The sequence below is a fragment of the Hyperolius riggenbachi genome, chromosome 1, assembly GCF_040937935.1.
Source record: "Hyperolius riggenbachi isolate aHypRig1 chromosome 1, aHypRig1.pri, whole genome shotgun sequence".
Classification (NCBI taxonomy): domain Eukaryota; kingdom Metazoa; phylum Chordata; class Amphibia; order Anura; family Hyperoliidae; genus Hyperolius; species Hyperolius riggenbachi.
Window position 1 is genome coordinate 619,647,622 of NC_090646.1, and position 17,490 is coordinate 619,665,111.

Consider the following 17,490-nt stretch of genomic DNA (forward strand, 5'->3'; position numbering starts at 1 on the left):
ACTTGTGACAAAAAAATAAAATCTTCTATGAACTCACCATACTCCTAACGGAATACCTTGGCGGTACCCAACTGCCCTGGCATTTTAGGGGCCCTAAACCATGAGGAGTAGTCTAGAAATCAAATACCTCAAAATGACCTGTGAAATCCTAAAATTACTCATAGGACGTTGGGCCCCTTAGCGCACCTAGGCTGCAAAAAAAGTGTCACACATGTGGTATTGCCGTACTCAGGAGAAGTAGTATAATGTGTTTTGGGGTGTATTTTTACACATACCCATGCTGGGTGGAAGAAATAGCTCTGTAAATGGACAATTGTGTGTAAAAAAAAGTCAAAAAAACAAATCTCATTTACAGAGATATTTCTCCCACCCAGCATGGGTATGTGTAAAAATACACCCCAAAACACATTATACTATTTCTCCTGAGTACGGCGATACCACACGTGACACTTTTTTGCAGCCTAGGTGCGCTAAGGGGCCCAAAGTCCTATGAGCACCTTTAGGCTTTACAGGGATGCTTACAATTTAGCACCCCCCAAAATGCCAGGACAGTAAACACACCCCACAAATGACCCCATTTTGGAAAGTAGACACCCCAAAGTATTCAGAGAGGAGCATGGTGAGTCCGTGGCAGATTTAATTTTTTTTGTCACAAGTTAGCAGAAATGGAAACTTTATTTTTTTTTTTTTTTTGTCACAAAGTGTCATTTTCCGCTAACTTGTGACAAAAAATAAAATCTTCTATGAACTCACCATGCCTCTAAGTGAATACTTTGGAATGTCTTCTTTCCAAAATGGGGTCATTTGGGGGATATTTATACTATCCTGGAATTCTAGCACCTCATGAAACATGACAGGTGCTCAGAAAACTCAGAGATGCTTCAAAATGGGAAAATTCACTTTTTGCACCATACGGTAGTTATCAAAGACGTAGCACAATAAATTTGGACAAAAATGTATGTAGAAATGTTACTTTATTTGAAAAATGTCAGCACAGAAAGTTAAAAAAATAATTTTTTTGACAAAATTCATGTCTTTTTTGATGAATATAATAAAAACTAAAAATCACAGCAGCAATCAAATAGCACCAAAAGAAAGCTGTATTAGTGACAAGAAAAGGTGGTAAAATTCATTTAGATAGTAGGTTGTATGACCGAGCAATAAACTGTTAAAGCTGCAGTGGTCTGAATGGAAAAAAAGTGTCTGGTCCTTAAAGGAGTCATCAGGGAAAATAATAAAATAAGTTCTACTTACCTGGGGCTTCCTCCAGCCCCAAGCTCCCAGCATGTCCCTTGCCGCAGCTGTCCCTACAGCTCTGTCCCGGTCCCCGGCGATGACGTCAGGGCGACCTCTAGGTCGGCCTGTACTGCACCTGCGCGAGCGGCGCTGTCAATCACTGCCAAGTGGGCCGGAGCGGACTGCCCAGGCGCAGAACTACTGCGCCTGCGCAGTCCGCTCCGGCCCATGTGGCAGTGATTGACAGCGCCGCTCGCGCGGGAGCAGTACAAGCTGACCTGGAGGTAGCACTTTTTTTATTAATTTTTCCCTGATAATTCGTTTAAGGGGTTTTAAGACTGCAGTCCTTAAGTGTAACGATTGGCCATGCAGATCGTGGTCGTAACTGGAACCAGACTGGCAGATCCACGATCTCTGCATGGCAATCGTTTTGGTTTAAAGAAAACTAGAAGATCACAATTGAAATACTGACGTCTGCACAACAGAGTGGAATAATGAATGGGTTTTATTTACAATAATGCAAAGTGTACAAATACAGATCACCATACACATACAATCGTACAATCAAACAACACGTGGTGCACCACAAATACCAGAATCCTGACTATCTATTTATCTATCTATCTATACCAGTATATACAGCAACACACAGAATATTTACAACAGTGCATAATCCAAATCATCATACATAAAGGGAAGTCATACAAGCAGGAGTCAAACCAAGAGATCAGCATCAGGTAATAACGTCAGACAGAGAGTGGTCAGGTTAGCAAGGATCGATACCAGGAATTCAGAGTAATACAAGGCAAGGCAGGAACTAGGAAACACAGGATCAAAGGCCAGAGTCACAACTGCAGCAAGAACATGAACGGAATGACCTAGCAATGTGCTGCTAGCAAGTCCATCCTTTTATGCAGCACATTGCTCAGGTGACTGGCCAGAATCTTTCACAGTTCCATCTGTTGGTGAGCCAAGGAATTGCACCAATCCCAGCAATATGAGAGCCATCTGCTGGTAGACAGCGGAAGTCCACCTCAAGTTCCTCAGTGCTGCTACCAGCAGGATGACACAGGCACAGATCATTACATTAAGTGGTTAAGTTCTGAAATTTATCACTGGTGGTGGCATCTTTAGTTCTGCCAGGTGATCTGTACGGAAAGTTTGTTACTGAGAGTTCTATGCAAAGAGGGAGATTCTGCTTGCATGGCAGTTGGAAAAAGCCGTTATTTCCCACAATGCAACGAGGTTCAGGACCTTGGTCATGACATCACACAGTGGGAGGGGTTTCACCACAATATCAGCCATACAGACCCCTCTGATGATCTATTAGAGAAAATGTAAAGATTCCTTGTGGCAAAGAGGGTGTCAGCTACTGACTGGAATGAAGTTCAATCCTTGGTTAAACTTTCCCTTTAAATACCTAACACAAATATACAATTTCAGTCTCAATGCAACAATATAGCATGGGCATGCACAGACCCCTTGAAAACAAACAGGTTCCTTATAATCAAGTGATAAGGCGTTCAACATTCATCCCAAAATAGAACTCAATAGTAGAATCTAATAAACACATAGCAAGAAGCAGCGCCGCCTTAGCTGCATGCATGCTAGCGCCATCCGCTGATCAGTCACTGCTACTGTTTATCTTTCTCTGTTTTCTAAGAAAAGACAACATTTTGAAGAGCTTATACAAATGTCATTGTGACAACTGAGCGCTCATCCCCCACCATGAGGATAAAAAGAGAGGAAGCCTTTATAAACTAATTGAAAAGAAAAAGACTTGTATGAAAGAAAAAATAGCCTGAAATAACTAGTTATTATTATTTAGTTTTTATATAGCGCCAATATCTTCTGCAGCGCTGTACAGAGTATATTGTCTTGTCACTTAAAAGGAATGTCTGAGGAAGCCCCCCCCAAAAAATCTACTTACCCAGGGCTTCCTCCAGCCCCTGTCATCTGTCCTGTGCCGTCTCCGCAGCTCCGCTTCCCGACAGTGGACCGTGGTCCCCTCCGGTGCAAGATGTCTATCTCGGCAGGTTGGCATCCACTGCACCTGCGCGAGAGCTGCTCCCGGTGGCGCTGACGTCTTCTGGATTGTACTGCGCAGGCGCAGTGGATGCCGACCTGGTGAGGTCGGCATCTTGCGCCGAAGTGCACCCGGGCCACTAGCGGGAAGCAGAGCTGCGGCGAGGGCACAGGACGGCTGACTGGGGCTGGAGGAAGCCCTGGGTAAGTAGATTTTTTTTTATTGCTTCCTCAAACATTCCCTTTAACTGTCCCTCAGAGGGGACTAACTGTCCCTCCCTTAGTTGGACTGAGCTATTGCCTTTCAGTAAGTGCTTTTGAAAATAAAGAAAACCCTGAGATTCACCCATGGGGAGATGGACTAGACCAAATTTCTTTCAGAATTTTACTACCTACTGTAAGTGACAGCAACATAGTAGAAAAGTAACTTATAGTGCATTTTAATCTGAGAGAAATGTACTTATAAGTGAGTGTACACATGAATTGTACACTTTTACATTTTTTGCGATAGTGGTCCTTTAAGAGAAGGACGGGGTAAGGGGAAAATTGGCTGGTCCAAGTATAAATATAGTTTCGTTTTTTTTGTAAGAAGTATACAATTGAATAGGATTGTAAAAGTACCTTTCTTCTTCTCTTTCTTTGTGGCAGGTTTGGCGGCAGGCGCCACCTCGGTTGGAGTGCTGGTGGGGGACTCTACATCCGTAGACATCTTTGGAGGCCGGCCTCACCCTGTATCACACCGTCAGTATCATTAAAAGCAGCGGGAAATCAGAGCTGGAACTCCCACAGTTCAAAGCTCAGTAGATGGCCACCATGTTGGGATCTGAAGGAGGAAAATAACCATTATCATCCTAGAGTAAAATACACGGTACAAAAACAAAACTTTCAAAAATTCCTCTTAACATCCTTGATCAAAATGAAAACATGCTTCTTTTTGTACAAATGACCCTGAACTAAACTTCAGCACAATAAACCGACTAGTTAGTGAATCATCCAAGTCACGACACATTCAAACACAAAACAATAAAGCTTTGTTATTTCAATAAAAATTGTTTAAAAACAACACGAGCTGAAAGTAAAGTTATGATCTACATTATTGTGTTTGTAGTACTAATGGTAAATAGAACATTAGTAACAGTCTCATATTTTTATGATTCAATTCTGAACAGCAGCCATGACAGTGTAATCTCTTTTCATGCAGCCAATCTCAAATTTGGTGCGGGCTGAGCTGCATTATCATAGGAGCGGCGGAGTGAGTGACGGGGACGGCACTTTGACTGGTATTGGGTGAGGTTACATTGTAGCGAAAAACATACCATGGTAACAGCAAGGGGGGCGGTCGGTGATAGAAGAGGAGAGAGGGGAGGTTAGCATTAGTAGAGTAGGGAGGAAGATTAGTGTAGGAGTCAAGAGGGAAACGATAGGATCGGATTGCAGGTTAGTGTTAGACCTCGTTCACATTATAAGTGTTGCCGTCCGTATTTCTGCAACATGTGTCGGAAGCCGACACGCATGAACATCATAAGTGCATAGACTACACTGTCTGATGTTCCCACTGCATGCGTTCCGTACCAGGGTGGTGCGCGAACGCATGCTGCACACATTTTTTAGCAAAATGCGCGGCTGTCCCATTCACCACTGTGAATGGGATCAGCCACACAAAGCATACAAACACAGATGGTGTGCGCAGGGCCGGCCCGTTCATGAGGCGGGGTGAAACTTTTGCCTCAGGCGGCAAAATTCCTGGGGCGGCACCCGCCCGTCCGTGGGTGCGGGGAGCCGGCCACCGAGCTGGAGGGGTAGCTGGCAGGACGGGGGTATTGGGCCTAGCGGCGGGGAGGGGGGTCGGACCCCCCCTCCCTCGCCTGAGTCCCCCGTTCTCCGCTCCCCTCCAGCCTTAAATACAAGCAGCCGCTATGTGTAAGAGGCACGGGCGGGTAGGACTCACCTCTTCCTCGTTCCAAGCGTGCGCTCCACTGACGTCACTTCCTGCAGCGTTGCAGGAAGTGACGTCAGTGGAGCGCACGCTTGGAACGGCGGAAATTTTTTTTTTTTTGCCTCAGGCGGCAAATAGTCTAGGGCCGGCCCTGGGTGTGCGATGGCATTGTGTTCCGATCGCACGGCCATCTGCGGGTGATAATGTGAATGAGGCCTGAGGCAATAAAAAGAAGGGAATGTTATTGTGAGAATAGAAGAAAGAGAGCGAAGATGATGAGATATTGCCACAAAAGAAATCCCATGGCAAAAAGCATTAATGACTAAAAACAATATACTCTGCAGTTTATATGTACACCTATATGTATGTTTATGTTATCATGCTTTGCCAGCGGATCCGATGCCAAATTCCACACCTTTCTCAGTGTAATGCCAAAGGATCCACTGCAAGCCAAAAATGCATGCAGCAATGCGTTGTGTGCTGTAGTGGACACTTTGCCATAACATTGTATTGGCAACACATCTGTCTGGCAGCTGATGTGCTGTCCTAAAGTCTTCCACAAGAGACTAGGAAAACAGAGAAATTCACCCTGTGTGTATTTAGCGAGAACAGCATGATTCAAAAAGCTTGCTTAACCTCCTTAGCGGTCTGGACGAGCTCAGCTCGTCCATTACCGCCGGAGGGTGTAGCTCAGGCCCTGCTGGGCCGAATTTGATGAAATAAAAAGGAGCATACGCAGCCGGCACTTTGCCAGCCGCGTGTGCTACCTGATCGCCGCCGCATGCAGCGGTGAAAGAGGGTCCCCCCAGCCGCCCGAGCCCAACGTAGCCGGAACAAACAGTTCCGGCCAGCGCTAAGGGCTGGATCGGAGGCGGCTGACGTCAGGACGTCGGCTGACGTCCATGACGTCACTCCGCTCGTCGCCAGGGTTACACTAATCATGATCCCTAGGAGTGACTTTCACCTGGTAACACCTGGCTCTCAAAGCTCAGTCTCAAAGGATGTTTTAAATCTACATTTCTGCACCATGACCTTATCATTGGTGCACCTCACCAGTTGTCGATTCTTGGACCACTGTTAGGTACTAACCAGTGCATAATAGGAACACCCCATCCACAGTGGTCATCATCACACCTACTCAACACTCTGGTGTTCCCACCATCGGCCTGCATTTTGTGCTACTGACAACCTTGAGACACACGGTAACACAGTGGGACACTCGGACTACCTTCTGCTGGCTCCTATGGTGCACATCCCTTGGTCAAACTGCGGCTCTTATCTTCCTTTGCAGAAATCACTTACTGTGTACCTGCCAGATGGGTTGCTACCATTGAGCTTGGCTGACAGCTCCCCGGCCCTGCATGGACTTCCTGGCATGGATAATACCGAAGTGGTGAGCCTGCGTCTGTTGGCCAGGTGGTCATGAGTCTAGCATTATGGTGTTATCCACATGGGGTGCTAGGCTTTGACTGTGATGTGGATCTGCTTTCATCTATAGGAAACCCTTTGATGGCTTAGTGCTTTGCTTTGCATCCTTGGCACTGCTACTGTCCGAGATGTACGGTGCTCTGGCAGCTTTACCTTGTGCATGAAGCAAGACTTTCTGCAGTCTACTTTAGCCCTCATATAGCTTTTACAGCTTTCATGTCCTTGGCCGCCAATTATGTGTGTGCATGGTGGAGGATCTGTGTTGGGATGGCCATCTCATGCCATTTTAACTCTTGTGATTTTAATTATTTTTTGATTTAACAACGCAACTTTTATTATATTGGATATATTGACTATTTGCCTACATTATTGGGATGCATCGCAGCTAAGTTTCCACTCCTACCTTGTGTGGTACCATTTTGGAAATACTCTGACCTTGTCATTAAGCCTTCAGGATTTGACCGTTGTCAGACTGGGTCAAACCCTTATACTTGCCCATTTTTCCCAAAACCTCACCTTCAAGAACTGACTGTCCGGTTTCTGCCTGGTACACATCACTAGGGCTGTGGAGTTGGAGTCGTCAGAGAAATTTCAAGTACCTGAAGTCGGAGGTTTCATAAACTGAGGAGTATTTTTGTACCAACTCCACAGCCCTGGTAGTCGAGGAGCCACTACAATTTTGGAGTCAGGGTAGGTGGTTTTATAAACTGAGGAGTCGGAGTTGAATGATTTTGGTACCGACTCCACAGCCCAGCATCCCACTGCTTGACATATGCCATTTTTACGAGATAATCAATGTTATTCATGTCACCTCTCAGCGGTTTTACTGTTGTGGTTGATTAGTGTAGCCTCTAAGGCTTATACTCCATCCATTCCTGCCTATCCGGCAGAGCTGCTGTGGACCAAGTCCGCTTCTCTGCAATTGATTGAGCAGCCTCACATTTGGAGTTTATGTAAGAGTCACTGAAGTAAAACTGGCCGCAATTTAATCTCGTTTGACATTTTCACCCAACTGGCTTTGTGCCGCACGGCTCAATGAGGCAAGCCTAGTGTGTGAGGCGGATTAAGAAAAAGCCCAGCAGTCCTTCAGAGTGCGGTGCTGCTCTCGTTCGGCTAATCGAGGAGCAGAGGGTGTATTATATAAATAGAATATTAAATAGAAATAAACAGCCATTACTGGCGTTTAATCAAAAGATTACATGTTACAAGTGCCGCTCTATAGAATGTGCTTCTTCTGCGTCAACAATGTGGCCTGTTTACTGGCTGCGCTTTTGTGAAGCAAGATTATTGGCGGTACAGGTGGTATAATCAAAACATTATAGAGAACCAGTCATAAAATGGGCTTATGTAAGTATTCAGTCGCAAATTATCTGGGCCAAGGCACAGTTTATGTGGAGTTTGTAAGCTCTCCCGTGCTTGCATGGGTTTACTTCACAGTTTCCTCCTATAATCCAAAATCATACTGCTAAGTCAAGCCCCCCTTCCCCTCCCCCAAGGTGGCCATAGATACATAAATCCCTCTCTGATCAAATCTGTTGCCTGCCTATACACTGCACAGCAATTTTTAAATGTCACCGCGACCACCTGACATGACAATGGCACATGCAGTGATGTCCCACATGTAGACCTGATCGATCCTTTTGGCCGATTTTGGCAGTAAATCAATCAAAAGCTTGACCATGGGCAATCATGTTGCGGCACTAATTCTCCTCCAATACGGTAAAATTGTTGGATGGGAAAGTGCGATTGGCAAGCAAAATCAAGCAATATATGTGCATCCTTACATTATTACAGGGATTAGCAGGGATTAGATTGTGAGCTTCTCTAAGGACAATGACATGACTATGTAAGAGTGGACAGAGGCGCCAGCAGGATAAAAGGTTCTAAAAGGCTTAAAATCCCTCAGGAGGTGCTGGTGGACTCGCCTTCTCGAAGCAGACAAGATACCGTCAGTTTTATGACGTCAGAGGTGCTATTCGTGACCTTGAGACTATACTGTGTACTCCTATCTGTTTATTGCCTGCGGAAGCGAGAACATACCCGTGAAACGCATTGCACTGTTTGTTTTGGAGTATATTAATAAACCTGTTGTCATAAAACTGACGGTATCTTGTCTGCTTCAGGGAGGCGAGTCCACCACCATCTCCTGAGGGATTTTAAGCCTTTTAGAACCTTTTATCCTGCTGGCCCCTCTGTCCACTCTTGCATTATAAATATCCACCCCGGGTGGAGGGATTGATCCCTTGTTTTGCATACTACACTATATTGGGCTCTCGGTATTTCTTTTGTCTTTAATGACATGACTATGTACTTTCGTCATCACTAAATACACAATAATTATCCCTGTGCGGACTTACTTTCAAAAAGTTTATTTCCCTCTTTATTTAGCTTACTGTGATGTCCAGACTCAATGGCTCTCCTGAGTGTGCATCAAAGGGTCAAATAACAGACTAAATCGGCTGTTAAAAAGTAACTTAAAGAGGAACTGTAGAGAAAATACTAGAATGGATAAAATTGCTTATTTTGTACGATAGTCCTTTACAAATTATTTAGTCAGTGTTGGCCCATTGTAAAATCTTTCCTTACATTCTGAATTTTATCACAGGTGGTGACATTTTTAGTTCTGCCAGGTGATCTATAAGGAATGTTCATTTTCTTATAATTCTATGCAGAGGGGAGATACTGCTTGCTTGGCATTTGGAAAATGCTATTTCCCATTATGCAACTGGGTTCACAGGCAGCACACCGTCAGGACCGTGGTTGTGACATCCTACTGCGGGAGTGATTTTACCACAATTTCAGCCACACTGACACCCCTGATGATCTATTTGAGAAAAGGTAAAGCTTTCTTGTGGAAAAGGCGGTATCAGCTACTAATTGGGATGAAGTTCAATCCTGGGTAGTGCAGCATTCTATTTGCCTGATACGTGCAGCATAAAAAAGAAAGAAAAATGAAATCTCTTATCTTGGCGCTGCTGGTTACTTACAGAATCTCGAGCCTCCATCCCAGTCACTCCTCCCTCTGCAGCCTTGCTCTTCATTTTCAACCCAGCCTATTCCCCCATTGAAATACAGGCCCTATTTCAGCCAACACACTTTGGCTTGTCGTGTGCTGATGCAGTGGCAAGGGTTGCCATGGAGACAAGATGATTCTACCCAATTCTCAGCCAGAAAATGTTCATCCTGGTGGATCAGGTTTTTGGCAAGAAATTATTGTGAATGAACACTGGTTTTATAAGCAGAGGGCCCTTAAAGAGGAACTCCAGTGAAAATAATGTAATAAAAAAAAGTGCTTCATTTTTACCGTAATTATGTATAAATGATTTAGTCAGTGTTTGCTCATTGTAAAATCTTTCCTCTCCCCGATTTACATTCTGACATTTATTACATGGTGACATTGTTACTGTGGGCAGGTTATGTAGCTGCTGTTAGCTGTTTTGGCTGTTAGAGACAGCTGTAAACAGCTAATTCCTGTCTGTGAACCTTGTTACATTGTAGCAGTTTGCCCAGAGTGCGGTACTCAGAGCTTCTTGTGGGAGGGGTTTCAGCACAAAATCAGTCATACAGCGCCCCCTGATGGTCTGTTTGTGAAAATCATTATATTTCTCATGTAAAAGGGGGTATCAGCTACTGATTGGGATCAAGTTCAATTCTTGGTTGGAGTTTCTCTTTAAAGAGGAACTCCAGTGAACATTTTACTGTTGGCAGGTGATGTAGCTGCTGCATGGTTTTTGGCAGTTGGAAACAGCTGTAAACATCTATTTTCCACAATGCAACAAGGTTCACAGACAGGAAACTGCCAACAAAAGTTCGAACTTTTCTTGTGGGAGGGGTTTCACCACAATATCAGTCATACAGCGCCCCCTGATGGTCTGTTTGTGAAAAGGAATAGATTTCTCATGTAAAAGGGGGTATCAGCTACTGATTGGGATAAAGTTCAATTTTTGGTCGGAGTTTCTCTTTAAAGAATCGCTAGCGCGAAAAAAGTAGGCAGTTAAAATTGGACAGAACTGACAGGTTTTGGGCGGATTCTCAGGGCTTCTTTGTTTTCAATAGCATTTCCTGAACAGTAGTTGTCTAACTGACAAAATAGTGAGCAAGTGAGTAGGGAGACTGGCTGGTATCTTACTATTTTGGCAGTTAAACTGCTGTTCAGGAAATGCTGTTAAAAATAAAGAAAACCCTGAGAATCCCACATGAGGAGATGGAATGGCCCAAAACCTGTCGGTTCTGTCAGATTTGAACTGCCTATATTTTTCACGATAGTGGTCCTTTGACAAACAGTTGCTACAAGAAATAATATCCTTCCAAGCATCTGTAATGTACGAGTATGATCATTGTACTCTAACAATGAGTGTCAGCCAACCTCTCAAGGTGGCCACTAACGGTCCAATTTCTAGTGAAAAATTGTTCGAGCGATCAGACATTCTGATCGGAAGAAAAATCGTTCACTACACCATCAACGAACCAATCTCTGCTTCCCATCAATCGCAACCAACAAGAAAATCCAAATGTTGGTTTGACAAAAATCCAATCGGACGACTATTTTTATAATCGTTCGTAATTGACAGTGCCCATCAATGGAGATTATTTACAATCAATCAGATCAGAATTTCTGATCGCTCAAATGATTTTTCGCTAGAAATTGGACCGTTCGTAGCTACCTTTAGGATGTCCAAACAAGCAGATCACTCTTTTCCAATCCAGTCCAAAACTATGTAACATCCTACAATGCCACGCTTCACTGACCAGAATGTAAAAGGCAGCAATCGCTCTTTCCATCAGCAGCAGTAACATAGGGAGGGAGTGGGGTATTGGTGGGACCTCTCAGAGGAAACAATTGGGGGGGGGGGGGGGGGTAGGGCAAGCCACTGGGATGAAATGGTGGTCCTCCTTCAGAAACCACTGAGATAAGCACCCGCATAGCATCACTGCTGGGAGTTTGTAGAGAGTTCCTGTGTATCTAGGGGTGATTTGGGTTGGGAAGGAGGCACCTCTTAGTGTTAGGTAGGGGGTCAAGAATAAGGATAAGGTATGTATTTTTTTAACCAAAATAACTATGTAACTATGATAAGTAAACTATTGGTGAAAACGAGATTTAAAGACCCCCTAAAAAGGTTTACTTTTCACAATATTTTTGCTTTTTTCTTATAATCTGAGGCAAATGGGACACTGAGCCATGTTCCTTGCACATTGACATGCCTCTTTGTCCTCTCTGTGCTGCTCTATGCACCCTTCCATATTCACCAATAAGCAGCTTGTCGACAACCTAATAGGTAGTCCTTTCCAGGAAAGTCACTCCTGCGGAACGCCCTTTTGGCATTAGGAACACCCCTTTTCCACCTCTCTCCGCCCCTTCCCTGACTGTCTCCGAGGCAAAAAAAGAGTTATTACGGGGGTCAGGGGAACAAGGAGAAGAATGAACAGCACACAAAAGGTAAGTGGATCCAGCGTTAACATATTCTGAAGTGGGTCTAAATTCCCTTTTTTTAACTTGTAGTTATGTTCATCACTATAACCCCTGCTAAACCGCCGCCATACCACGGCAAAACGAGGGGTTTATACCCCCCCTAAATCCCCTCTCCAGTGTCCGGGGAACGATTCCTGCTTGAGGCAGAGCTAATGGCTGTAGCTCTGCCTCTCAGCGTGTCAATCCCGGCTGATCGCCGCCTCTCCCCGCCCCTCTCAATCTGCCTTCACAGAGAGGGGCGGGGAGAGGCGGAGATCCGCCGGCAGATTGACGCGCATAGAGGCAGAGCTGCGGCTCATAGCTCTGCCTCCATGAGCAGCAAAATCCACAACCAAGAAGGTCGTGGATTTTAAAGGGGGGATTTGGGGGGTATAAACCCCTTGTTTTACCACGAGATAGTGGCGGTTTAGCAGGGCTTATAGTGATGAACATAACTACAAGTTAAAAAAGGGAATTTAGACTCACTTCAGTGTTTCTTTAAGTAACTTTGCCTCTGGTCAAGTATCCTTTAAATAAAATAAAATAGAGGATATAATTGAGGCATAGATAGAGCATGTATTACGAAAGCTGACATTTTTTTGTGAAATGGAGAACACATTGAAAATGTCTTCCTTTCTCTTAACTCTACTGCCCATCACTGCACTTTGATTTAGCAGGTCAGCTCCGATGTCTGTCAATGAGCTCCCACTGAGCCTTGTCCTAGAACCTTAGCTCACGCTAAACAACAGCATGACATGAAACGCGTAGTACACACAGCACTGGCATAAACAATCCTCAGAAAAATCAAATTACAGAAAGCTAAACCCAGGAGACCAGAACTTCAGAACAGCTGTCAGTGTTACGTAAGTTTCCTCCTTTGAAGCAATATGTACCCTCCAGCCATACAAAAAAAAAGTACCTCATGTGCAGGAACATTGGTTCCCCTGCAAATTGAATATGAAACGCTAATCAACCTCCAAGAATATTTTTGCTAGGGTAAATACACAGAAAGCAAAGACGTTTATGACTCATGCTGTCTCACCCACCAGACATAAAGTGGGACTCGAGCCAAACTTTTATGGACTTATTTCATTTTTGTAAATTTGGATAAAGTGACTCTTTTGCTGTAATGTTTGTGTTCGCCCTGCTGAAATGTGTTCCTTTTACTTTTTTGTATAGGAGATTGGGCTTAGCTCCATACAAAAGGGGATACACACAGTAATCATATAGCTACTGCAAAATAAAATACAAAATTACAAGAGGCACCAATTCTTAGAGGAACTTTTGCGAAAAGGGGGAAAAAAATGAATCAATACATTGCAAAGTGAGAAGTAAAAAAAAAATAGATATCAAGAAATGATTGATATCGGCCATGTAATTTGTTCATGTTGTTTGATCTACAATCAGACTGCACGTCATCATCTTTACTACTGACAGACATGAAAAAACTGTCAGCATAAACTTATAACCACACCCACTAATCACTTATAACCACAGTTATATATAATCACTAATCACTCACATCACTTATAACCACACCCACTAAAATTGTGATGGGCTAAAAGGTTGTTTTTTATAGATATGCATATGCACAGAGGGAGACTCTGCTTGCATAGCAGTTGGAAACAGCCCTTGTTACCCACAATGCAATGCGGTCCACAGACAGGAAACTGTCAGCACCATGGTCATCACATCACACTGTGGGAGGGGTTTCACCACAATATCAGCCATGCAGATGTTCCTGATGCTCTATTTGAGAAGTTAAAGATTTTCCGTGGGAAAGGGGGAATCACCTACTGATTGGGATGAAGTTCAATCCTTGGTTACAGTTCCTCTTTAAACGCCCACGTCTTCCCCAGAAACCTCCAGCTGTCTACTCACCCACCTCTGCTTTCTCAGTAGCACTTGGAGCTGATGTGAATTAGTTGCTCAGTAATGAATGATCAGGATAGAGATAATATTAAAGGGAACCTTAACTGAACGGAGGGTAAAGAGTCTCACTTACCTGGGGCTATTACCAGCCCCTTGCAGCAGTCCTGTACCCTCGGAGCCGCTCTGGAATCCTCCGGTCCCCCGCTGTCACTTAGTTTCGTTTTTGACGACTCACCAGTCGGCCGGCCGACATGCGCATTATTGGACGCATTCCCTACTGTAATTAGCGCTGTTGCGGACCGCAACACGTACAAAAATACGTGTTGCCACATTCCACACGCGTAGGTATGCGTATTTTTGTATGTGTTGCAGTCCGCAACAGCGCTAATTGCAGTAGGGAATGCGTCCAATAATACGCATGGCGGCCGGCCGACTGGTGAGTCATCAAAAACGAAACTAAGTGACAGCGGGGGACCGGTGGATTCCAGAGCGGCTCCGAGGGCACAGGACTGCTGCAGGGGGCTGGTAATAGCCCCAGGTAAGTGAAACTCTTTACCCTCCGTTCAGTTAAGGTTCCCTTTAAGTTGTAAATTATGAACATAGGTGTTCCACTTTGCTGATCAAATCCAAACGTGACGATCAGCAGATCATGAGAAAAGTGCCATTCTATCAGCAGAGATCAGCTTTACGCCCCTCTAAAGAAGTTGTCCCACAGTGTCTTAAAATAGCCCAGATTTGCCATGACACAGTAATCCTAAGAAGAAACTGTCAGTTGTAATATTGAGAATTTGTGGTGACATGAGCTACAATACTGATGGAAAAATTAGGATTATGATGGCTAGACATGCAAAGTCAATTACTGACCCTAAAAAAATAGAATCCTCTAACTTGCAGCACGAGACAAATCCTATGATCCTGCCATGAGCATGACTGCTATATTTCCCACAATCCTTCAGGAGTTTGCTTCTTCACAGAGGTCCGAGCAATGGATAAACTCAGATGGCTGAGTCATCCAAAAGCGCAGAAAACATGTGCTGGAAAGTGTTTCAGTTGAATAGTGGACAAAACCACAATGTTTTCGAATTATGTTAATTAAATCAGAACTATTAAAACTTTCCACTGGCAGTAAATCCTGGGACATATCCATTTCTGTAGGCCTGCATAATTGGATTTTGTTCCAAACAAGTCTTTGCTTTGGCTGTGAGGCTCATTTCTGAAGTGGACATTTTTTTGCTTGGTAGTTTTCGAGAAAATCTCTTATGGGGCAGTAATCTCTCTCAGGTAGAAAGATAATTAGCTCAGATGAACCTCAAAAAAAGACAAGAACAAGACCAACAGCCAATCCAGTCCAATACCTATAAATACTGCAATATCAAAGTAGAAACACACAAACGCAGGTTGCCCAACCAGACAAACACTGTGGAGGCAGATGAGGATTATCACCACACCCACGCAGGTGGCACCAATCTCTCTTGGCTGATGGCTACACTTCAGAAAAAAGGGAGTTATACAAAGCACGAAAACCAAGCATCCGCAAAGTTTTTAAAAACATAAAAATAATAATGACATAATAAAAAATGTGAAAAATATTTAAAGCAGTAGGATTAGCCATGCTATGCCAGGGAAAAAACACATTTATAAGTAGATAAATACTTGATCTACTTACATGTATTGTACTGTCCACGTTTTTATTTCAGTGAATGTTATATAGTAAAGGAAGAGAATTCTGTTCCTGGTGTGGGCCATGTCTTTTGCCCACAGTTTAGGCTAAACCCGTGATGTCATGTCTGCCCTTTACTTTTTTTCTTTTCTCCTCCAATCGTTGAGTCACCTCAGCCTTGCTTGTAAGACAAGTGAGCAGAGGATCATGTTTCAGATAAGCAGCCAGGCAGGGAAATAAATCGAAGAGGAGGAATATATTATAGATAAAAAGAACCCCCAGCATGCAACTGTTTGGCACTGACTACTAAAGGACCAGTGCTCCTTAAAGAGAACCCAAGGTGGGATTTAATTATGTTACTGGGGCACAGAGGCTGGTTGTGCACACTAAGACCAGCCTCCGTTGCCCCATGGTGTGCCTCCATGTCCCCCTGCGCGCCGCTATACCCCCGCAGTGCTGGCGACACACAGCGTGTCGCCAGCACAATGTTTACCTAAGCGATGTCTGTCAGCGCCGCTGCCCCGCCTCCTCCGCATCGGCGCTACCCGCCCGTGTCCCTTCCCTCCCGCTGATAGGAGGGAAGTGACGCAAGCGGGTAGCGCCGATGCGGAGGAGGCGGGGGAGCGGCACTGACTGACAGCGCATAGGTAAACATTGTGCTGGCGACGCGCTGCGTGTCGCCAGCTCTGCAGGGGGTATAGCGGCGCACAGGGGGGACATGGAGGCACACCATCGGGCAACGGAGGCTGGTCTTAGTGTGCACAACCAGCCTCTGTGCCCCAGTAACATGATTAAATCCCACCTCGGGTTCTCTTTAAGTATGTGATAACTCAGAAAAAGTTTTGAAAGTTTTGAATGCAGGATTAGCATCTTTATCACTTAAAGGGAAGGTTCAGGGTGTAAATGTAATGAAAAAAAATAAAAATACAAATCCACTTACCTGGGGCTTCCTCCAGCCCGTGGCAGGCAGGACATGCCCTCGGCGCCACTCCGCAGGCTTCTCCGGTGGCGCACCCGACCTGGCCGGCTTCCAGGTCGGGCTCTTCTGCGCTCCAATGTGCGCCTCACGCCGTTGCGCTGACGTCATCGGACGTCCTCTGGGCTGTACTGCGCAGGCGCCACCGGAGAAGACCGGGAGCCTGCGGAGCGGCGCCGAGGGCACGTCCTGCCTGCCACGGGCTGGAGGAAGCCCCAGGTAAGTGGATTTGTATTATTATTATTTTTCATTACACCCTGAGCCTTCCCTTTAATACACTCAGACCAGTTGCTGTTGAAGTTTGATTTTTATGGTGACAATCCCGCTTTAAAGTGAATCTGCACCGAGTAAAATGATTTAAAATAAACACATGCAAGGAGACAACAAGAGAGAGCACCGAGAGCCCAATATAGTACAGTATGTACTGGATTGATGTGGGTAATGAGATGCAAGTATGTAAAGTAATACTCACAAACATGGATTACCAAGGCAACCACTGTATATGAGGGTGGGGAGATTAGACCTGTCCCCACTCAGGATTAAGAAGTCACTCTCTGTAGATCTGGGAGCAAGGGGTTAACACCCTTCCACGGTGGGTGGACTAGAACAATGTGGAAATGAACAGAGGTGCCAAAAGAATAAAAGTAGCTAAAACTAAAAACAGGTTGATATTGTATCAACAAGCAAATTTATTTATACAGACACTTTAAGGGTCAAAGCAATGTGTTTCATAGGTGTGGCCCCGCTTCATCAGGCAATGGGGGATGGCGCATCCAGCAACAAGTGTCTATGACTATGTCTATTTAACCTTCTGATCAATTTTTTGCAAGATTGTTTGTTGTGTGGTAGATTGACAATTGCATAATGTAGAGATGTAAGCAATTCTTTCAATCATTCTGAACACATTT

The 17,490-nt window shown here is 44.6% G+C and overlaps 1 protein-coding gene across 4 annotated transcripts in view; it reads right to left on the reverse strand.

Annotated features, from left to right (window-relative positions):
• DAB2 (DAB adaptor protein 2) overlaps positions 1–17,490 on the reverse strand; it is a 230,627-nt gene that overhangs the window by 128,804 nt on the left and 84,333 nt on the right. For 3 of the 4 annotated variants that reach the window (XM_068250826.1, XM_068250852.1, XM_068250843.1), the window contains exon 2: positions 3,883–4,084. In XM_068250826.1, coding sequence (XP_068106927.1) covers positions 3,883–3,970 — 88 coding nt within the window. In that variant the 5' untranslated portion in view covers positions 3,971–4,084. Of the gene's footprint in view, positions 1–3,882; positions 4,085–9,612; positions 9,681–17,490 lie in introns of those variants that run through there. The other variant, XM_068250836.1, reaches the window with a different exon arrangement.